Source organism: Pteropus vampyrus, unplaced genomic scaffold (genome assembly GCF_000151845.1).
Source record: "Pteropus vampyrus isolate Shadow unplaced genomic scaffold, Pvam_2.0 Scaffold5, whole genome shotgun sequence".
Taxonomy (NCBI): domain Eukaryota; kingdom Metazoa; phylum Chordata; class Mammalia; order Chiroptera; family Pteropodidae; genus Pteropus; species Pteropus vampyrus.
The window spans coordinates 18,353,706-18,377,585 of NW_011888786.1; the positions used below are offsets into that span (position 1 = coordinate 18,353,706).

The following is a 23,880-nucleotide window of genomic DNA, read 5'->3' on the forward strand; positions in this document are numbered from 1 at the left end:
GTCAGGCAGAGTATTCTTGGTTGGCAGGTTTTTATTCTTTCAGTACTTGAACATATTGTGCAACTTTTCTGGCTTGCAAAGCTTCCGCTGAAAAATCTGATAAGTCATATGTGCTTGTGTGGAATCCCTTGTATTTAACAAGTTTTCTTTTGCTGCTTGTAACATTCTCTCTTTGTCGTTGACTTTTGGCAATTTAATAAATAATGTGTCTCAGTGTAGGTTTCTTTCAGTTCATCTTATTTGGAACTCTCTGGCTTCCTGGATCTTGATGTCTTTTTCCTTCTCTAGGTCAGGGAAGCTTTCAGCCATTAATTTTTAAAGTAAGTTTTCTGCCCCTTTCTCTCTCTCTCCTCCTTTGGTAACTGTATAATGCAAATATTGGTCTGCTTGATATTGTAATCTTTCATTTCTTTTCTTGCTATGATTAGATGAATTCCACTTCCCTCTCTTCGAGTTTGCTAATCTTCTGTATCATCTAGTCTGCTATTGTATTCTTAAACTCTGTGATTTGTTTACTTATATTTTCTGTTGCTTTATTGAAATTCTCACTTTGTTCACGCATTGTTCTCCTGACCTCGTGCGCATCTTTGACAATTAATTTGAATTCTTTATCAGGTAAATCACTTCCTTCCATTTCATTAAGCTAGTTTTATGAGGTTTTATCTTGTTATTTCATCTGAAACATATTCCTTTTTTCTTCATTTTTCTTGATTCTGTGTTGGCATGTAAGCATTAGATAAAAGTCACCTCTCCCAGTCCTGGCATGGTCACCCGTAAGGAATGAACCTTTTCAATCCTGCCCTAGCTTTTGGTTGTCTCCCAAACCTTTGTGATTGTCTTAATAGTCTTCTTTGTTCTTGTGGCTCAGTAGCTGGAGGTATACCAAGCCGTCAGTGTCCCAAATGGGACAATCTAAGCCCCTAAATGCAGGCTGAATGAAAACTCAGGTCACAGCTATGTCAGCCTCTCCTACTCCTTTCAATGTAGGTTTTTTTCTCATTCACCTGATGTGTAGGTGTCGCTTGGCTAGATTCCCTAGAGGGAATTGTTCTATATGTAGCTATAGATTCGCTGTGGGAGAAGGTAATTCAGGTGCCTCCTATGTTGCCGTCCTGAACCAGAATCTATCTTCACTGTTTCTGTGGGTCAGTAGTGTAAGCCTGGTTTGGCTGAGTCTTCTGTTCAGGGTCTCACAAGGCTGCAGTTGGTTGGAGCTGCAGTCTCATCTGAGGTTGTCCTCAGCTTGTTTGTTGGCAGAATTCTAGTCTTTATGGGCAGAGAAATGAAGCCCTGAGTTCCTACGGGCAGCCCTCGGTTTCCTGATAACGAGGTGTTCCCTCAAACACAGAGCTGTGCTGTTTCAAGTCCAGCATAAAAGAGTCTCTTCCAAGCCAGTGAAGTTCAAGGAATGAATGGAGCTTAGATGCAGATTTGGGGGCAATCCCTTTTCCAGGACATTCCTCACATTTCAGTAGTTCTCGCAGCCTCAGACTCTGTTCTCGTCAAGCTAGTGAGACTGTGACTTCACTCCAAGTCCTAACCATTCCATGCCTCATGGACTTGCCCTCAGGTGAAAAGCTATATAAAGATCTTACCCAGTGGAATTCTTTTCTTTCAAGAATTGACATCTAATTTCTACCTGCTTTTGGTCACTCTAGATGGTTATAAACGGAGAGGATATTACTTGTGGGAGGATTAATTTGCAACTCTACCACTTCCAAAAGTAGAACTTCGTTTGTTTTTAATAATCCTACATAGACTCTGGAATCTGTTCCTGCATTAAAGTAGAGCCTTAGACCATGGTATCATAGCTACTTGCAGATATGCCTCAGTGAGTTGATTATGCACAACCTTTTGCAAAAGTCGCTATAAGTATCTTATTATACAATGACTATTGGTTGAAGCTATTGTTCAGAATCCTTTTAGACAAGAAACCTTTAACAGTCATTTAGTTTCCAGAAAGTTGTTTCTCTACTTTGCATTTCCTCATTCTTCCCAATAAGGTGGCTGTTATCCTCCTCACTTTATAGTAGGGGTTCAACAGCTTGCTCACAGTTTTAGTCAGTTGCAAGGCCAAGACTGAAACTCCACGCTGCTTACAAACTGAAGATTTCTAGTGATCCTGCTCCACAGTCCAGAAATGAGCAAAAAATTCTTTGTATGCTTGGCTTTATTACTGAATGCCGGTTGTTACTTGAAACCCTTCTAAAGCCATGTGGGTTTTTTTTTTTTTCGTCCCTTCTAGATAATGTTCCTGAGAAGATAGCATTTTCCACAGGAAGCTGGGTTTCTATCCCTGTGGATTTAGAGATGGTTCTTCTTGGATACAGAAGAAAAAGCAAAGGTGACCTTTCCAGGTTGCCAACTTTCAACTTCTGTATAGTGACAAAATGGTAACATATACCAGTGCTGTTCATTAATTACACTTTGTATATTTCCTCTTCAAAGTCTTACATATTATATGCTGTGCACTGTTAATAGTAACCTATAACATAATTGTAAATATTCATCTTTTTTGATAACTTTTATATTTTGAAATATCTCCTTTAAAATAAAATTAACTAGATATTTGTAATGTTTTTTCTGGATTTGGACACAGGAAGGTAGCTTTGAAGCACAGTGTGTGTCTGGGCAACACAGATGTTAACAGTGTTAAAAGTCTGAAATGAGGAGCTTACACAAATCAAGGCTCTTCAGCAGAATCAGCCCTAGAATAAAAACACCAAAAATCACTAAAATCATATATCTGAAAGAATGAAACTACGAACTTATAGTCCTTATATAGTCCTGAGTCATTACACTGCATACTATGGAATTCCTGTCACAAAATTAAATCATTTGACTTTCTTTGAAGACATACATTATTCCCCATATCACACACATCTCACACACAACATACTTTTCCCACACCAGTACATGCTTCCTTGCCATACAAGGCCAATGTCACCAAAGTCTGAGCAGCTGAGAAATGAGTAATGTGGCCTAACTTTGAATGTATCAGATGACACAATTTTATAGTATGGCCAGCAGCAGCATCCTGAGCACTGCAGAGGTACCTACAAGCCTAGGTTAGACTCTTAAAGTGCCAATAATGTTTCACAGCGTCTAAGTATCCACATGCATGATGCCTCCAGGTTTATGATCTGTTCTTTCCTCCCAAAGGCTAGCTACAGAACAGGTGATATAATACAAACCATTAGCATTAAACCTATCCATAGTCCCCCTGTTCTTTTGTAATCACTATAAGGATGATATAAGGATTTAGGAATAAGAGCTGCAGGTACTTGGGATCTGCAAGGGTAAGTACATTATATTTGGGGAGTTATAGGCCTTAGACATTTGCTCATGTGCCTAATTGTACTAGAACTTATTTAGGAAGATACTTTGTTAATGAACTGCTGGAATTTAACAAGATGCAGGATATAGTAATTTGTTATAATTACAATGGCCAAAATTCAGTGGGTCTCAAAAAAAGCAAGTATGCAGTTTTATGCTGCAAAGATAATGTGTGGCTCCAATAAGGATCTATTGGTCACTCCAATAAAGATTCAGTCCTAATACAGACCCTTTAGATTCACATCCAAACTGCTATGGAACCACCAACTCCTAGTCAGTATTAACCTCAGCCACACACCTCATGGTCATGAGGGCTTCAACGAGAAATTAAACAGACCCATGTTGTCCTCATTTTAAAGAGCATATTTACAATCTGTAATTATAAAAGAAATTTATCTTATACACAAATTATGCCAATTATGTATGTAGAGCATTTATAATTAAAATCATAATGAACAAGTACAGGCCACTAATTGTTCTGGCTGCAAGGATATTATAGTCCCTTTCCTAGGGAGTACAGAGCAAGTAGGCAGGCATGACTTGCATATCCAAAAGCAATCGAAATGGAAGAAAATGCATAAGAAACTCATGCTCACCCCACTGGTGAGGTGAGGCAGTCGTCAATCAAGAAAATCTTCACTGAAGCAGCAGTTTCAAGCGCGAACTTTAACAAAGAGAGGCATGGCTCACTAGGTAAGGGCTGAAGGCAATAAAGTTAATCTAAATGAAAGACATTTTTCACATGGTAAATACACTTTAAACGTCCTAAAAACTTTGTCTCACCTCCCAAACAAGATTCTCAGTTCCTTAAAGGCAGGGAATAGTACCCTGCTTTTATATTCCTTTTAGCACATACCTCTGAGCATTTACTAACAAAATTAAAAAATAGCTAGACACCTAAATTCCAGGCTAGTTTCAAAGCCTCAGGGTCACTCAACAAGTACGGTTACAATCTAAAGTTCCAGTAGGGTTTGTAGAATCTGTCGCAGGACAGAAGTGGATCTCTCAGGGACAAAGTAAATAAAAGTGTTCATTTTGTCCCAAGCTAGAGTGAGACTAAGAGTCTGACCTAGCAGAGGCTTGAGGCTCTGGAAGGATAAGAATGGTTTGTACCTTTTCACATACCCTCTGGTAATAACAAAATTCTATTCACCGCACTCACAGCCTTCACAGCTGTAATGAAGATGGAAATTAAGAGTTCTTACTCTTCAAGAGCCAAAGTTATAGTTCACGTTTTTTCATCCAGTATTCGCATATTAAAAAGGAAAGTTACATACCAACATAATACTCTGCTGTAAAAGATGACGACCTTAAGATTTTGTACATGTATCATGTGGAACATTTTTATTCCTAATTAAATTGTGCAAGATATTTGACAATGTATAAAGAATATCCAGTTCTAGGTGATAACTGTTTTGTATTATGATTTATTTACAAAATTTCACCAATAGTAACTACCTTAAAAAAATCAGCATTGGTCCTAAAAAGGCCATTAAGATAAACTGTAAAGCTTACAAAAGTTGCCTTAGTACCACTGTTCCAGGTATATTATTGTTCAAAGAAAATCTGATTCCAAAGCCCATACGTAGTTTTTAGTTCTGGTTATACAGTCATTCTGAAGCACAATCTAATTAGATTGACAGAGGACAGTGGAGGACCCAAGCAGTCCTATCGACCTCTATAAGAGGTGTACATCAGCCTACTGGTTACATCCTTCTAGCTGTACCACCATTTATAATGGGACCACTCGGTCGCCCCATTATCCTAAAATATGGTTCCTTTGGGGTAAAACATTCTCTAGACCAGCTAGACTGGTCAGCAGGGTGAGTAAAAAGAGACTGACAGTAGTGAAAAATGGTTTCATTTCTTTGAACTTTTTCCTTTTCCTTTTCTGGACTCCTTATCTTTCTCTGATTTTGAAGACTTTGAAGATTTTGTCTTTTTCTGTTGGGGAGGGAAAAATGCACAAAACAGTTAATAGCTGTGTTTATAAGTAAATGAAGTAAATTCATTTCTGCAATAAATCAATTATTTACCTATAACTTAAGAAGAAAGGTTGCAAGCATCTAGATCCTGAACTACTGCTACCCTCAATGAGCTTACTTTCAAGAAATAACTGGGCTAGCTGTAGCCTTTAACAGATAGCAGTAAAAGCAGAAAAGCTATTTAGAATCTAGAACCGAGATATATTCCTCCTATGTATGCAGCTTCTTGGATTTAGAACATACATATATTTGGGAAAGACAAAATAAACAAGGAATAATTTACAAATAGAGTAATGTTTTCATGATGAATTTCCTTTCAGTTGCAGATTAGAGAGTCTAAACACATGCAGTTTGAGAAGAAAGAGGGAAGGAGGCAATCTATGTCTACACAAGACTAGAAAAAGCTATACTGGTGAAGGCCACTATGCCTACCCCTACTTATACAAAACAGAAATAAGGGGCAAGAATGACACACTCACGATAGAGGGTGATACAGACTACATTGCCAGGCCTCAGCCAATGGCAAATGGTGAGCTGATGCCATCAATGATTTTAATATCAAGAGCCAAGGATGTTTTGCTCTGAGAAACTTCTATAGGCAGTTCAATGGCTATAGCAAAACACAAATAACAGAAGGGAGAAATGGTTTCACTGAAAATGATTATGCTGTGAAAATGTGTATCTATGGGTAAAACACACACCAATGACCAAATAAAAATTGTACTTTTTCTAACAGTACATGCCATCAATATGATGGCCTATTTTCTTGCTATTTGGCTCTTCCACTATTATAAGAAGCTGATTGTTTATAAAAATAAAATCCATACCTTCTCAACTTCAACTGTGATGAACAAAAAAACTTAAAAGTATTTTCACAGCTTACTCAGCTATTTGCTAAACAGGGCCTGAGTAATTTCTGAAGGCAAGTTATACACAAGAAAAGATAAACTATTTTGAGGGAGTATCATAGCTTCTTGCTGTAGCTTAAGATACTACCTTGATCATAGCATCAGTTTCCGTAGTGTCTTGATCTTTCTCATCAGACTGAGAGTCATCTTCATTTAACTCTTCGTTATATTCAGAATCCAGTGCTGGGCCTGTGCTGTGTCTTGATGTCTTTACTGCCTGAAGTGAATACGGAGTAAGGTGGATTTCCTTATTGTAAGCTCTTGTAAAGGCAGCTTTCACCTAAAGGAAAGAAACAGAGGGAGTTTTTTAAAAAGCTAAAAGAACCCTCTGAACTCTGTAGGTCTAAAGGCTTTTTGAGAGATCTGGGAAGCCCCTTGAAATTGTTCACAAAATATTTATGCACATACGTGTTAAGTGTATATATATATATATGCATTTTTCTGTGAAGTTCCATATTTTTTATGATATTCTAACAGAGCCCATGACTAAATAAATAATCAGTGTTTGGAAACTTTGGCATTTTTACTTATTGAGTGCTCTCTGCAGTTCTACAAATGAATAAGCAGTTAGTGAATCAATAAATCAAAAAGGCTCACAATAAGGTACAAGTTAAAGTTGGCCTTTAATTACCCACAAAATACATAAATTGCCTTTACAATAATAATAGTGGTTACTTCGACATACTAAGAAACTTGAAAACCCTTAACATCGAGCTTCTAATTGCAGAATTAATCCATGAATTCCAACTATGGATGTCTCGTGAGAGAATTTACCCATAACCACAGGTCAAAATTCTAGAGAAGGCAAGCCACAGAGAATGTCTTCTAAAACAGCATCAAATAAACAGGCTCAAGAGTGAGGTATTAGATACTACATATTCATGTTATGTCACTTCGTTCATGCTCATTATATAAAGAAAGTAGGGGATACGTTATTACATAATAGATTGTCCAACTGGAATAAATGCTAAATTCACAGATTAGGCAGTCTAAGTATAAAAATCCTCAGCCAGTAAACACTTCTTTTTCTAATGCATTACGTCCACACCTCACTTTAACTTCCCCAGTCTCATCTGCCCACCTTTACTTATAAGAAATACATTTAAATTTTTGTCCTCAGACTTCATGTCTTACTTTTCCACTCAACATAAAGATAAACATACAAATTGCAAAGTCAAATCCAGAAGTCTTTTCTTAATATTGTACTCAAATAGTATATTTGGAAAGTATAGGCCATAAAGAAGCACTGAAGAAAAAACAAACCTTTTAAAGCATGTCAAACACCTCTGAGGGACTCCTGGTACAAACCTGGTAATTACGAAGTGATGGAGAACCAGTGCATCACACAACTTACCTTGGGATCCAGCTTGGAGAAGGGGCTAGGTTTGCCTCCCCAGCTGCTAATTTCCATGATATTCTCAAAGTCTTCTTTCATCAAATAATATGCGTCCATAAGAGCAACAACATCCTGTACTCCTTCTACCCCTTGTGAGATCAAGGGCTGTACAAGTACATCCCTTATATGTGACAGATAATCCATATTGATAGTCCTTTTGCTGGAGTAAGTTCTTAAACCAAAACAAGAGATATACCTGAAGTCAATGGCAAACTACCGCCAACTCAAATCATAGTGTGAGTAACACTGAGTGAATCAGATGGAGCACAATCAGTTTTAATAATGCTCAGTGGAATGCCTACTATTTCACAGTCTGGTGAATGGAAAGCTAGCGATGCCCGACCAGGATAATGGACACACACCAACGTGCTCCAAGAGAATCTTCTACTTACCCAGATCAGAGAATGAAAAACACAAATGTAGGTTCTGCATCCATCCTCCTCCTAAGGCCCAGCAACAATAGTGTTTCTGTGCTCATAATTCTTAACAGCCAAAGATTACTCACGTCAAGTTACAAACAGTAAAAGCATCTGTAAAATGCAGTGAGATTTCCTACTTCAGGTGCCATGGCTACTTTCTACACGAGGGTCTATACCGTCTTTTGGTGTCTGATTATGACATACAAATATGAATGCTTCCCTCATATTTCCTAATACTGTTACTCTGAAATTTTTAGTTCTAGAGCAGGGTTTTCCCCAAATCTAAGAAAACTGCAGAGAATGTTCCTGAAGAATCACAAGGTGGTCCACACTGGCCAGGGGCAAACCTAGGAGAACAGTCTTTGATCTGCTGAGAACTAGCATGTTATCGTGAAATGACTTTTCTTTCTCCTTAAACGCTGTCACTTAAAGACAAAATTGCCAAACGAGACAATATTTGCAATGCTACCACCTTAAATCTTTCCAACTCAGGTGCTTCCATCTTCAAACCACGCAATTCTGTGTACGTGTACTTCAAACAAGACTCAAAAGCTGTTGGTTTTAGAACCCACATTAAAATCAGAAATGGAAAGTCCCTTTAAGTTACCTGTGGGTCCCGCTCCTGCCATCAGCTAGTTGAATGTCTGAATCATAACCCACAATGTTCTCCTGATCAGAAATCTAGAACTTTGCTCCATAATTGTTTTATTACCTAGACAAAGAGTTCGAAAATCACTCCTATTTTAAATTCATCCATTTCCTCTAGATTCTGTCTCCCATAGTCAAGAATACTAGCACCTGAAGACAAGTATGAGCCCATAAGCCACAGTGCCTGACAATCATGAAACCTTTTCCAAAATTATCCTCTTCTAATTTGTCACTTAACTTTACCTTCTAGTAGAATCACAGAACATTAAATCTAGAAGAGTTTAAAGGTATCATCTAATTTACCTAAATAAAGGTTAAGATTTAACCTCAGAAATCTTATAATTCCCCTAAAATTGTTTTCTGCATTAGTGCATTTGGGGAGGAATAAAGATCAAAGTTTTCAGATTCTCAAAGGCATGTTATGACCAAAAAAAGGTTAACTAATAAAAATCGTACTTCCACTTTAAAAAATAAACTAAGGACTATAAAAATTCAGTGACAATCAGGGTTTAAAAGTAGGAACATCTTAATTTACTTTAAAAATTGTGAACCTCACTATAGATGTCCTTGATAATGACAGTGTCCTGTATATGATTCATTAAGAAACATTTACTGAGCGAGTTTATTTGCTCGATGAGTAAGCCTCAGTTCCTACCACCAGAAATGTTGTCTAGTGAGAGAAGGGGGCAGACATACAAAAGGACAGCCATAAAACATGGAAGTTCAGTGCTCAAATCTATAGGAGTATAGCGGGAACATCAAAGAGGGAGAGCCCTGGGGCAGACTGATGCACATGCTCTAAAAAGCAGTGGGCAGAGGGCAGGAAAAGAGCTGAGAGACAGGTCATCAGCTTGACCAGTATAAAGAAAACAGTGGGGAAAAGCAGCCTTTTCCAGCTTCCAAAGGCTGCCTACATCCCTTAGCTCCTGGTGCCTTTTACCATCTTCAAAGCTGGCAGTGTAGCATCTTCAAATCTCTGACACTGCTGCCTCTTTTTTTTTTTTTTTAAATAAAGCCCCTTATAATTACATTGAGCCCACCCAGCTAATCCAAGATAATCTTCCCATCTCAAGATGGGAATAAATTTGTGTTGTTTTAAGCCATTAAATTTTTGTAATTTGTTACAGCGGCAACAGAAAACTAATACGAGGGTGACGATAAAAAACTCATGCCATAAGCTAGGAAGAGGGAACATAGTAAGAAGTAGAATTTACAGGAACAGAAGAAAAGAACTCAGTTCAGCTTTAAGCAAAAGTTAAGAGTGGACCAAATATTAATATTCTCTCCAGGGACCAGAAGGGGAAATAAGATTGCTTAAGTAGTTCTTCATGGGTAAAAATAAATTCCTAAAGTTGACTCAATATTTGTGTGGATGCACACATTTCTGAGTTTGTAAGCTTTTAATGAAATTGTACCAAATAACAAGAATCTTTGAATTTCCTTAAATTTCTCCAAGCATATTGTTTTTCAATCATCTGAGCGTCCACCTCCTATTATAAACTAACCTATACCCCTATCTCAAACAACTAGGTCAGTTTACTACTAGGATAGGTAAAACTAGTTTATTTATTTAAATAGCTCCCTTTTCTGATTAAATTATTCCGAAGCTGAGGTATTAAATACGCCTAATAGTAATAGGAATAGTCACAGTAACAATAATAGCCAGCCCTACCTTAGATTTTTATAGTTTTAAAATTTACCTTAAAGCTATGACACTCTAACATTTGGCTTTACTCTCCAAAGTAACTTTTTAAGTGATAAAACAAGTGTTATAATGATTATGGATAATAAAACTCAGGCTCACAAAATAAAAAGAACTTATTCAGGATCATTTATCTAGTTAGCAATAAAATAAAAACTAAAATATAAATCTTTTGACTCATGCTATACTGGAGAAAGGCTAAATAAACTATACTGAGAAAATGCCAGAACTGGAGTAATACCACTTACCTGAGACTCATATGCAATGCCAGGTCCTGAACAATTCGATCGTGTTTGCCTGTAGATGAGTGCTTACCCAACCAGCTCGGGAAGCTGGGAAACTGAGTCATGTAACCCCTCATTAACTCTCCTGGAAGAACACTGGCATAAATGGCCTGAAAAAAAAAAAAACAAATTGTAGCCCACGATTTAAATTCAGTACAAAGTTGATTCCCTAGCAGCTAAGTATAAAAATCCTCAGCCAGTCTCTGGAAAATGAAGCAACACTGTCCCACGTACCTAACAGTCTCTGGAAAATGAAGCAACACTGTCCCACATACCTAACCTAACTCCAAGGAGTCTCTGGAAAATGAAGCAACACCGTCCCACGTACCTAACCTAACTCCAGGGCAGCCGGGCCCTTTCCTGCTGTCTCTGATCTTTGGTATGGGAAACTTGTCCCAGAGAAAACAAATGATTATGGTAAACACCTTGGTCCAAAACATGTATGGCCCACATAGAGATCATCTTGCCAACTCATCAGCCTCAACCGAATGATCTCAATGTACCAGTTATCTCATAGACGCCAATGTTACAGAAAAGACTGTTTAAAGGAATGTGATTGTCTTTAACATAAGCTATTGATAGCATAGGTGGATCAAAGCATGGAAGGTCTAATAATTACAGAATTAACTAAACTGACACAGAAGAAAGTGAAAAATGTATCCTAGGATAGCTTCTATATTCAGGGTTTTCACTTTCTTAAAGGCTAGAATTAAATATAAATTTTGTATCTTGCTTTATACTCTCTCATAAGCATTTTTTCATATTAGATAATCTTTACAGATAATTTAAAGTTAGCATAATATTCCGGTCAAGAGGACTTACTATAATCAATCATTTTCCTATTGACATAGAGATTTTGGACATAGAGATTTTGTCCAATTTTTTGCCATTGGAACATTTTTGTGCATTAAGTTTTTTTTCTGTGTTTAATCTGACTTAAGATAAATTCTCAAAGGTACAATTATTAGGTTAAAAAAATGAACACTTTTAAAACATAAGAGAAAGAATCCTTTATATCCAGAATGAGTCCTTCTTTTTTGTTTTCAAACAATATATGGGTAGAATTAAGAGAGTAGGCCTTTGGAAGTCCCTTGCATATTACTCAGGCCAATAATACAGTATAAATATGCAAAACTCAAATAGAACAAATAATACTCTTAATTATGAATGTCTGCAAAACTCTATTTTAAATAAAAGATATTGACCTAAATAAAGTACCCAATATTTAAGCTCCCTTTTTAGCAAGGAAGAAGAAAATCTCAATTCATGTATCAGAAGGTGGCTGCTGACCTGCCCTGGCTGAACTTCTTCAAGAAGAAGCTACTTAGTTAATCATCTAGGAGCACCAAGAATGGCCAAAAAAAAAAAAAAAAAAAAAGGCAAAACAGAACAAACATAACTTTTGACTGACTTACATCTTAGTTATAACCAAAAATCAAACATCTCTATTTCCATATGGCCCTTTACATAAAAACATTTTGAACCACTAAAAACCAAGACTAGATTAAGAAACAAACAATAGTGACCATAGAGTGTTTTAATCTATAACGGATTATATTTTTGCCATAAGAGCCATATTATTTATTTGATATTTCAAATAACTACAGGAGCTAAAGCTACATTGTTCTCTTGAACTGAAGCAGAGTCTGTACTTTAAGGAGAGCCCTATGCTTACCTGTGTCGGCAGAAGACTCCAGTTTTGCCTACTCCGGATCTGACGGTCCACTAGGTCACCGTCACATATGCTATCTGCCGCTCTGCTTAAAAGCATCAAGTGCTTTTTCATGTCACCCCTGCAGAATAAAAACCAGTCTGCATTATACCACTGTCCACAGTGCACACCCGTCCCTCTCGATTATTTGGCCTTCCCAATGCTGGTAGGGAACTAAGTCCACCCCTCACTAGCTCTGAACACTCACCCTGCAGCTACAGGCTTCACATGTAAGTAGTTCTCCTGGACAAAGAGGGGCGCTATTGAATAATCATGAAAAAAGAGATCTGATTTGTCCACAAGTGACATGTGAGCAGTCTCTTCTCCAGTTGCAAACACTTTCCGGGCTACATCAAATGGGCCCTAAAAACAAAGGAACAGACGCTGACAAAACCAAATGCTGGCAAAGATGTGGAGCAAGAGGAACTCTCATTGCTGGTTGGAACATAAAACTGTACAGTCAGTTTGGAAGTATGGAAGGCAGTTAGAAAGTTTCTTACAAAACTGACATACCCTTACCCCACTATCTAGTAGTAGTGCTCCTTGATATTTACTCGAATGAATTAAAAACTTATATCACACAAAAAACCTGCACATGGATGTTTACAGCAGCTTTATTCATAACTGCCAAAACTTGGAAGCAACCAAGCTGACCTTCAGTAGGAGCACCGATAAACTATAGTGCATCCAGGTAAAGGAATATTATTGAGCACTAAATGAGCTATCAAGCCATGGAGAAACTGTAAATGCATATTATTAAGTGAAAGGAGCCAATCTGAAAAGGCTACATACTGTATGATTCCAACTATATAACATGCCAAAAAGGTGAAACTTTGGAGATAGTAAAAAGATTAGTGACTGCCAAAGGATGGGGGAAAGGAGGGATGAATAGGAAGAACACAGAGGGTTTTTAGAGCTGTGAAACTCTTCTATATGTTACAATGGTAGATACGCGTCATTGTACATTTGTCAAAACCCATAAAATGTGCACCACTGAGAGTGAGCCTAAAATGTAAACTACAGACTTTGGGTGATAATGATGTATCAATGGAGGTTCATCGAGTGTGACAGATCTACCACTCTGTGGGGGATGCTGATAGTGGATGTTGTTGTGAATCTATAATTGCCCTTAAAAAATGTATTAATTTAAAAAAAATGAGAAGGAAAAACGACTACTTAATCATTGTTCTAACCGTAATAGATCCTGACTAGTGACTAGATGAAATAGAACACAGAGATAATTGATAAGACTTCTAGTTTCAGAGGTTAATAAATCATAAACCATTTAAAACAGATTATTCTGAGCATTTCTAAAAACATTAAAAACATAAATTAAATCCATACATAAAGGACCCTGAAAAAGCCATTTTATAATTACTGAAGCATGTATAATTTAAAACTTCTCAAAATTTACAATACACATTAATAGTTTTTGAGGAAAAATTCATTTGAATTACAGACACTTTTAACAGCGGTCTATATCTATTATAAATATCCATAGGTTCTACAGGTGTGTCAAGGAACTATATAACCAGATTTAACTAAGAAGTGGAAATTTATTTTACCAGTTTGATATCCTTTTTGGCTCTATGAGAATCAGCCTTGGCCTGGTCATAGGTTAGCGCCTTACTTCGTGCACACCACATACTCAGATTGTGTAAAACCTGAAAAGATCAAAGGCAAGACACTGACAAGATGGGAAAATACCTCTGGTCCCCCAACCCAAAAGTCTGATGGCGTTAACTTAAAAGAATCATCAACTGTAACATAATATATATTTAATTTACCTGTCTGATATCTTGATTGGCTCCCAAAATTATTTCATTCATAGCTGGAGGAGGAATCTTTAAACCCTCTTTAAATGCAATAGACATCATTGCACCCTAAAAATAAACAAGGAGAATCTTCAATAATGTTTTTAACTTGCCAGATATTTAAAAAATATCAGCTACTTTTAAAATTGACCCCTAAATAAATAGGCTAGTGCGATGGAAAAAAGAATTCCAAACATCATACCTTTATCTGTTCAACCCGAGGTCTTTGAAAACGAAGGTCAAAACAATAATGAACCAAAGAGCGAATCTTGGGATGATTTCTATCGTTGCACATACAAATAATGGGAATTTTTGTATGTTTTATCAGGCCAATTAATTCCTGAAATGCAAATTTGCAACAACCAAATAATTACTTAAAAAACCCAAACACCACACAATGTATGTATTTTTGGTTTTAAAAACCTACTCAGCAACATGTCTTAATTACTATAAATGTCACAACATGATAATTAGTTCTTTGTATATAAAAAAAAAAAATCAACAATAAACCTGCAAAAATGCAATGCTCTCATTACCTGAATTCCTCCCCTGTCTTCCGTGCCCGCCATGCCATCCACTTCATCCATGATGAGAGCGTGTTTCGTGCTTACTGAATGGGCTGCTCCACCTGACCCATGTTGAGGAGCCATGGGATGAAACAGAAACAAAATAACAGCTGTTCAAACACTGCTACTTTATAAAAAAATAATATAAATAATTTTAAACTGTTAATGTAGGTCCATGGTACTAAATTCAAAAGTTACAAGAGTGTGTGCGGTGAGAAAAAATTCTCTCTTCCATCCCTGCCACCTAGGGTACCCAGTTTTCCTTTCCAGAGGCAAAGAGTATGAACAGACTCTTGTCTATCTTTTCATAGGTATTTTATATATACTAAAAATGTGTGCATAAAAATATACCCCTTGGTTTGGTCATTTAATATATTTTTGTGATCTGTTCCTTATCTGTAGATATAGAACACATCATTTTCAAGGCTGTTTAATGTTCCATTTTACATACGTATCATAGTTTAATCTCTATTAATAAAATGTGGAAATGCTTCCAATCTTTTGCTATTATAAATCACATTAAGAGAATATCCACATATATGCCATTTTACATATATACAAGTATTAACAATTAACCCAGGAACTGGAATTTCTGGGTTGAAGGATCTGGGTAACTTAACTTTGAGAAATACTGCCAGATTGCTCTCCAGAGCTGTACCAATTTACAGCCCCACCAGCCATGTATAACTGTGACGTTCTCTGAACAACTTCTTTTTAACAATAATTTTCTACCAACGAGTACCAAGAATTCAGGTGACCATGCAATATGCCACAGGTTCTAAAACATACACCATTTAGTCTGCAATTTGGGCATCTTATTGTCCCCATAAGCTCTGGCCATACCAGACCACTAGCTACAACCTCAACACAGTGGTACTTTCGCACTGTCTTTTCTCCTTCCCTACTATTCTTACTTGAAATAACCTCTTCCACCCATGAACCATTCTATTTCTCATTCTTCAAGGCCCTTCAAACAAATGTCACCCTTTTATTGGTAGTTTTTCCCAACACCCCAAATGGAATCACTTCTTTGTATACAGGCCTCTATCACTTCACTGATCATGCTGCATTACAGTTATTTTTCTACCCCTCCTCACAGGATTCACCTGTGAATATGCTAAAATCATACGCAAAGTACATAAATATACCCATATACGCGTTTTTATCACATTCTCGGAAACCTCTAAGACCTTAAGAAAAAAAAGGTACCTATCGTCCTCTAAGAGTTACACTGGAGGCTTTTCTTATTCTCTCATTAGTCCCAGGGTTTAGAGGGTGTTTGACACATAGTAGTGTTCATTACTGGCTACGGAACATTCAAATGAACTTGTTTTTCTCACATAACCAAAGAAAACAATTCAAAAGGCCACATACTTGAATAAAAGCCTCTGATGCTGGTATTATTAAGTGACTCAGCAACAATCTCCTTCAAACTGTTCTTACTCCGAGTATCACTTGCATTCAGTTCCACGTAGCTATATCCCAATTCCTAATTGAAATATTGGAAACCATTACTATCACAATGTAAATTATTAACCCCCCCACCTAAAATAAAAAGAAAGTTAAGGAAGAAAAAGGGTAGCAAAATCACATAAGGAATCATAGGAAAATGATAAAGTATTCTAACAGACAATAAAGTTAACTATAATATGCCTCACAATAAGACATTTTAAAAACATCATACACATGCTTACCAAATACACATAAATACATACACACAAGTTTGGTTTTAAAACCTTAGCTGATAAATCACTAACCTGGAAGAATATATTTGAGTAAGTAATTTTACTAAGTTTACTACTTAAAGTCCTAAAAAGAATTAAATATAACCATGCCAAGATTTAATTACATTATTATAAGATACCAAAATGTAATTCTAGACTCTTCAAGATAAATAATAAAGTTAAATCATTCTTTGTCAAACTATCCCAACATATAATCTTCCTCTCAAATAATGATAAATCAAGTTATTCTGATTCATTTACCCCAATTGATCATTATATTGATCATAAGGCATTATAAAATGCCTTAATTGAATTCCCCCTCAAATTAATGACAATAAAGGGAGCAAAGAATTATGACTGTTAACAGTACACATATTTAGTATAGACAATTCTTACAGGGTATATATGTGTCTAATAAGGGTCTATATTGTCTATAAAATAATGCACCCAAGGACTTAGTACGTTGCCTGGTACACAGGCAGATATTACCTACAATTAGTTATAAATATTAAAAAAAGAATGAAAATGACAGATATCCCCCAAACCCTAAAGCAAATTCTAATGATTTGATTTCAGAAAAGTATATACACAACAGGTTAAAAAATATACATACCACATACAAAACCACACACACGCGCATCTCCTACACATGCCCACTCCTATGTTCCCTTCCCAACTGCAGCACAACAGAACACCCACCTGACAGACCAGAGAGGCTGTGGTTGTTTTGCCAACACCTGGAGGGCCTGAGAGCAATGCTGCTTTAAAACTAGAGCCATCATCTTTGCCGGCAAATTTACCAAACTTTGCTGCAAGGAAGAAAGAAGTTTGTGCGCAAACTTAGCACTGAGTCCTTCAGTTTAACTGTTCTAGATTTGCAGAATGTTTCCTACCAAATATAAACAATAGTTTCCAAAACACTTAGTAAAATTCTACTCCCTATATCACTTCAAACCCAAAACTAAAACTCATTAACTTTAAAACCCTGATTTGAAACAATAATTTTATGACTACCTTTCCTACAGAAGCACAGGTCATGGAGCAGACTGGGTGCCAATCCTAACTCTCGCTATCCTGACCCCAGCACTCATCAGCTTGGAGAACTTCAGAAGTGACTTAACTCCTCTGGCCCGTTGTCCCCTTTGCAAAATGAGGGGAACAATAAGAATGTGCCTGGTAGGGACGCAGTGAGGATGAATGTGCTGAGCACAGAGCCCGGCATCTCAATGTATGTTAACGAGCACGGTCATGATCACAAAATGAAAAAATGAATTAAAGATGCTGTGTCTGCAAAATCTTGCACAGCTCAACTCTAGAGCATTCTGCCTGCCTTTATCACATGGGTGCCTGGCACATAAAGGGTGCTCAGTACATACATACAGACTGACAGTGTTGAATGTACTGTAGGTATATGGGAGAAGGGACTATAGCTCACTTGAAGCCTTAAAGTATTCTCCAGGCACACGAAGCACTTATCTTCCCTTTTAGGGCAGATTTTATGTAGTTTTGAAAAAAGAGACTCAACTTAAATTTAACCCTGTATCATTACAATCATATTATCTGTCATAAATAAAATAAACTGGCACCATCAGCCAATGTCTAGTGGCCATCTAAACATTAATAACCCAGTCATTGCCTTGGAAATTCACTGTGATGCTCATTAAATTTTCCTTTATTTCTTACACAATATCCCCAAAGGCAGCAGCTGAAGCGCAAGAAACTACTACTGACATCTGTGATCTGAAACCTCCAGAAGTATTTTGGACATTAAATATATACTGCAGGTGTTACTATTCCATAACAAATACGTGGTGAAGAAGCACAGAAACTAGAGAAGCTCAGGACCCCCAGGCCTCCCGTAAGCAATATGCCACCGGGGTTTTTAGGCTGCCTAACCTGTAAGCGTGCCTCAGCTTTTTATTGGCACCTTTCTCACAATCTCTTTGGCGTTCTCAGCAGCCTTGCTCTCCCATGTCTTCAGGCCTTGGTACATGTACTCTCTCCCACTCAACACTCACCGCTCCCTTCACCTAGCCAACTCCTACTTGGTTTCCAAGTCTTAGCGTAGATGTCCCTTCCTCCAGGGATGGGAGCACAGACATCCCCATTCCTGACCACATACCTCCACCCCCTTAACATCTAAATTTACCCCTATAATAGTCCCTAGCACATTACATTTTAATTGCTGGTTCATATATGTCTCCTCCACTGACTGAGCTCCAGGGGACTGTGTTTTGCTCACAACAGTACCTCTGGGGTCTAGTATAGCACCTGGGCTTAGAGCAGGCTCTCAGTAAATGCTTGCTGAGAGACGAATGAACTAACCATTAGACTTCCTCACGTATGAGCAACTAACTGAGCAATAACATGGTGACAGACACACACAAAAATGAATGAAACTGGAAAATCACCGTGTTTCTTATCTTCAGATGGTCTCTTGTGCCAGTTTTGGAGCCAGCGTAGAAGTTTGTTGGCACAGCTCTGGTCACCTTGCTGTCCAATTATGGTCTTGAGTGAGGTTGGCTTATATTTATCAACCCAGAGCAAATTTTCCACTTTGTTTTCACTGCTGTCATCAGCCCAATTCCTAGCCCAGCTGTTACCGACTGTGTCCTCAGCCTCCTGCTCCTTGAAGTCCAGGCCTCTCCGAAACACACTTGTTTCCTTTTTTACTGAATTTAGAGAGCTGCCCCTTTTGGGAGTCAGTCTGTTCCTTTTGGATTCTGACTCCTTCTTGGTTGGACTAATTTTTCTTTTTCCTTGTTCATTTTTTTGTGGTGTTCTTTGCAATCTGGACTTTCCTTTATTCATCTTAAAAATGGGAAAAGTGAGGAAAAAAGAAACCCGGTGAGACAAAGAATTTCTACCCTGATCAATGTACCCTAGAGGGCAACCTGAGATATCCAAGCAAACTCCCCAACCTGGGTTTGCTTCTTCACAACGGCCCTGCTGTTTGTGGAAATCACCACCTTCCAAACTTTAAAAAATTAACAACAAACACTGAAAACCGCCCAAATGCAAATTTTTAAAGTGAGAACATAGCTTTTAAAATAATAAGTAATCTATTATCAGTTTGAAAAAAACAAGGTAAAGGATTAAGAGACTTTGTATCAGTTTTCTAACTAGTTATAAGTTAATGTTTCCAATAACTATGCATGGTGTCAGGTGGCCACCAGACTTAGCAGAAGGGTCACTTGTAAGTTATGTAAATGTCTAACCAATGTGCTGTACACCTGAAATTAAGATAACATTGAATGTCAACTGTAATTGAAAAATTTAAAAAAAATTTTTTTAAGTTAATGCCTCCACAAAAACTTGTACACAAATGTTCACAGCAACATTATAAATATATATACAATTATTATACCCCAAAAAACAGTAACAACCTAAATGTCCACCAACTGATAAGCAGATAAACAAAATGTGGCCTATCCACACAATGGAATATTAATCACCAAAAAAAGGAGTGCAGTAGTGGTATATGCTTCAAAGTAGGTAAATCTTGAAAACATTATGCTAAGTGGAAGGAGCTGGACACAAAGGGCTACGTATTGCATGATTCCTTTAAATGTCCAGAACAGGCAAATCCATAGACACTAAGTATAGCAGTGGTTGCCAAGGGGCGGATATGAGGACTGACTGCTCATGGGTACAGGATTCCTTTAGGGAGTGATGACAGTGTTCTGAAAATAAATAGTGGTGATGGTTGCACAGTCTCGTGAATATTCTAAAACCACTGATTTATATACTTTAAAAGGGTGGGTTTTGTGGTATGTGAATAATATCTAAATAATAAATTTTGTTGTGTGTGAATAATAATTAAAAAAATTTGTGCCTCTTTACCAGTGAGTGGATGCTAAAATTAGTGGGTGAATATCTTAGGACAAACAAGAAATTAGCATAGTCCTAAAGTATTTCCCTAAGATATTTATCAATTACAAAGGGAAAAATAGTCACTTCGCTAGTGGAGAAACTTGGCAGACATCGACTTACTCAAGTAATCGAGGCTAATATCTCTAATAATAAGAGATTATCAACATCATGTACACCTGCTATATGAGGACACAATATTGCTTCTGTGGTATTCTTACTAAAAATGCATAACCTCAAGCTCATCATAAGAAAACATCAAAGAAACCCGAACTGAGAGCCATTCTACAAAACAACTGACTAGTACTCATCAAAAGTGTCAAGGTCATAAAAAGACAAGAAAAAATGAAGGAACTGTCATAGACTAGAAGAGACTAAGACACAACTAAATGCAGTGTGGGATCCAAGATTAGAAAAAGAACAATGGGAAGAAAACCGAAGTTTGAATAATATGTGTAGTTTAGTTAGCCATATGGTCTCAGCGTTAATTTCCTGATTTTAGTAACTGTGCTATGGTCACATAAGTTGCTAACATTAAGGAACGCTGGGTGAAGGGCCAATCCAAATCATTACCCAAGATATTTCTAACTGTAATCAACAGGCAGACCACCTGGACAACAGAGCTGGGAATTAAACTTGGGCTACTGGCATCCCTGTGTCCTGCACTTGGAAAAGACCTGTATATAGTGAGAATGAAAGAAGCTAACACTAGAAGCAGAGAGACAGAAACTTAAAGAGTCCTGAAAGCACTGAAATCTCTAGATCCAGTAATTCCTATTCCAGACCCACCCTGCCCACAGTTTAGTTATGTGTGCCAACATTTTTCCCTTTTGGCTAAAGCTGATATGGGCTGGGTTTCTGTCACAACTGAAAAAGTCCTACTATTGTTCTAACTGAAAATTAAGTCATCATGCTAATACCTATAATGTGTCCTGTAAAGAACTCTTAGTCAAGAACCTTTGCACAAAATCATTGTAAAATATGGAAAATATGGAAAGTTGAATACGTAGATATGGTAAATGCAATACACTGTCCTCTCCCTCTCTCCTCATATTTCTTTGTGGAAGGTAAGGAAATACACTGAACAAGATATCCGGAAGCAGAGTCTTCCAGCTCAAAAGGAAATAGATAGGTTCATATGCAGTAGAAGAAGTTAATCTTTATTTAGCCAACAGGCCTATTGCCACCCAAGAAATGTCTAAGAAACAGGAAAGTTGCTATATGCCAACTTACATAAATCGAGTTCATTTTATACAAACCTCAGCTTCAACTGCTATTTCATATTTGGACTTCTTGCCTGGCATAGTTCGAATCAGATCCAATAGGCCATCTTCATCAATAATTTTTGTCCCCAAAGCTGCTGCCTATTGATCAAAAATGTAAATCACTAAAAACATATTTTAACCATTACTTTCTGTAAAATATATATATATGATTCTAGGACATCTTAATAGATGAAAGACCACATGTGTAAATTAGATAATACTGGAATATTTTTTAAAAACATATTCATAACAAAAAAGTACCATTAAAAAGAAAGAAATGACAGAAAGAATAGTAAGCTGGCACCTGAGGTGTCACATTACCACTTTTCTGAATTACTTTACCTTTTCCTCTCCCCTAGAAAAGGCAAAGTCACTAGGGCCTAAGTTCAGCTCTTCATTCCCTCTCCCAGCATCACTCATCTGGCAGACATTCTCTCCCACCCTCTTCCCTGCTAACGGAGCTCCAATCTGTCCATCTCCAAGTGATAAATTATGATCGCTCTCAGGCAAGCACGAAAGTCCTCACTTATATCACTAACTGGCCACGTGACAGCTCTGAGCAATGAAACTTAAGTGAAATTCTATAAGAGGTGTTTCTAGGAAAACTTGTAAGGCCAGTGACAGCTAGTATGAAATCTTACCACTTCTCCCTTTTTTCTGCCTTGAATGTGCACCTGAATGCCTAGAGCTGCAGCCACCTTGCAACACAAGGCAACATGCACAAAGACTAAAGCTAACACATAAGGACGACAGAGGTAGAGAATGGAACTAGCCTAGTTACATTACTGGGCTGCTGAGCCATGCCCAGGAACTGCCTACCTTTGGAATTCTTGTTAGGTAAGAAAAGAAGTAGTTATTTGTTTGAACCAAGGTTAGTATTCTGTTACTTGGAGCTAAACACAATCCTACTGACACACCTAAGAGCTCTAATAAAAAACTTAAGATGGAGTCTACTCAAGCATACATAGGAACACTTAAGACTAGAAGAAACAGAAAACTGCATTTGCTTCTATCTTCAAAAAAAGATTTAAATTTAAATTAGAATACTACACTGAGAAAGTCAAACAAACAGGAACTATGCTTTCAAAATCCTGGGATTGAAGCCAACAATATTTTTATGAAGAAAGAGTCTAGGAAGAAATTACTTTTCTGTAATTTTCTTCTCTTAATTCTGTGTAAAGGGTATTACTACAAATGGTTGTATCAAGAGCCTGCCAAGCAAGCAGGCTAATTCATTGTATTGAGAATATAGCAGCACCCACCTTATCACTCTTGGACTGTCCGCTATCACGACCCATGACAAGGTAGTTTGTTTTCTTGCTGACATTTCCAGTTACTTTTCCTCCATAACGTTCAATTAAAGACTTGGCTTCATCTCTTTCAATGGACTCCAGCACTCCTGTGATTACAAATATAAGGCCTTCCAAGCAATTTTCAGCTCCCTAAAAACCAAAATGTTCAAGCAGAGAGGAAATTACATGGTAGTTTTCCAAAGAACTATTTGGCATCAAAACTTCAGTAAGTTGATTTTTCTCATTTGACATCATAAATAGTCTCGGCATGAAAAATTTGCTGGAAATTTACAACAAATAAGCAGAACCTGAAATTAAATCCTGAGACATTCTTATGTAGGCTAACATTTAATAAACTTATAAAACCAGAAATGAAAAATATATATTTAATATGGTTAGCGAACCTTATTATAATTATCTATTCATACTATTTTCATTTTTTTAAAAATATTTAAACTACTAGTTACCTTGTATAACTTTAAGTAAACTAGATGCAATCTTTCAATAGAAATTCTTGGTATTGTTAAGAAGGGAAAGTTTCAATTCCAAAAAGCTAAACAAGTTTGAATTCCTGCCCTTCTGTCTGTTGTTTGCCCTATGAGAGTACATTCAACAACTTGTGCATAACTTAAAGGCAAGATCATATTATCTCTCGGTTGGCAAGATAACTTCAAAACACAAAAGACACTGGCCAAAGACAGCAGGATGGAAAAGACATTTAATCTTAATTGGAACTGTGTATAGTTACAGACTTTAAAAAATTTTTGCAATGGTTCAATAACATGATACAACCAAGTAAAATGAAAATTATGTAAACCATTCCAAGTTACTTATTACTCTTTGAATAGAGAATCGAGATCGACGCAGACTTAAAACAGGCCTGAAAAGAAGCTAAACAAAATTAAAAGACTGCTGCAATACAAGTTCAACCCTTCGCCATCCAGATGAAGACCCTTTCTT

The 23,880-nt window shown here is 37.1% G+C and overlaps 2 protein-coding genes across 7 annotated transcripts in view; one reads left to right on the forward strand and one right to left on the reverse strand.

Moving 5' to 3' along the window:
* Positions 1-2,568, forward strand: part of WDR19 (WD repeat domain 19) — a 69,483-nt gene extending 66,915 nt beyond the window's left edge. The window contains exon 37 of the mRNA XM_011365760.2: positions 2,246-2,568. The gene's annotated coding sequence lies outside the window, so the exon portion shown is untranslated. The remainder of the gene's footprint in view (positions 1-2,245) is intronic.
* A 1,975-nt stretch (positions 2,569-4,543) lies between these two features.
* Positions 4,544-23,880, reverse strand: part of RFC1 (replication factor C subunit 1) — a 61,031-nt gene continuing 41,694 nt past the window's right edge. For 4 of the 6 annotated variants that reach the window (XM_023534408.1, XM_011365779.2, XM_011365771.2 and 1 more), the window contains 15 exons: positions 22,891-23,070; positions 21,623-21,727; positions 18,905-19,304; positions 17,193-17,302; positions 16,144-16,258; positions 14,740-14,831; positions 14,406-14,543; positions 14,177-14,272; positions 13,955-14,053; positions 12,598-12,752; positions 12,354-12,471; positions 10,643-10,788; positions 7,584-7,797; positions 6,318-6,509; positions 5,197-5,280 (listed from right to left, as the gene is read on the reverse strand). In XM_023534408.1, coding sequence (XP_023390176.1) covers positions 5,197-5,280; positions 6,318-6,509; positions 7,584-7,797; positions 10,643-10,788; positions 12,354-12,471; positions 12,598-12,752; positions 13,955-14,053; positions 14,177-14,272; positions 14,406-14,543; positions 14,740-14,831; positions 16,144-16,258; positions 17,193-17,302; positions 18,905-19,304; positions 21,623-21,727; positions 22,891-23,070 — 2,244 coding nt within the window. Of the gene's footprint in view, positions 5,281-6,317; positions 6,510-7,583; positions 7,798-10,642; positions 10,789-12,353; positions 12,472-12,597; positions 12,753-13,954; positions 14,054-14,176; positions 14,273-14,405; positions 14,544-14,739; positions 14,832-16,143; positions 16,259-17,192; positions 17,303-18,904; positions 19,305-21,622; positions 21,728-22,890; positions 23,071-23,880 lie in introns of all 6 variants that reach the window. The other 2 variants (XM_023534417.1, XM_023534423.1) reach the window with 2 other exon arrangements.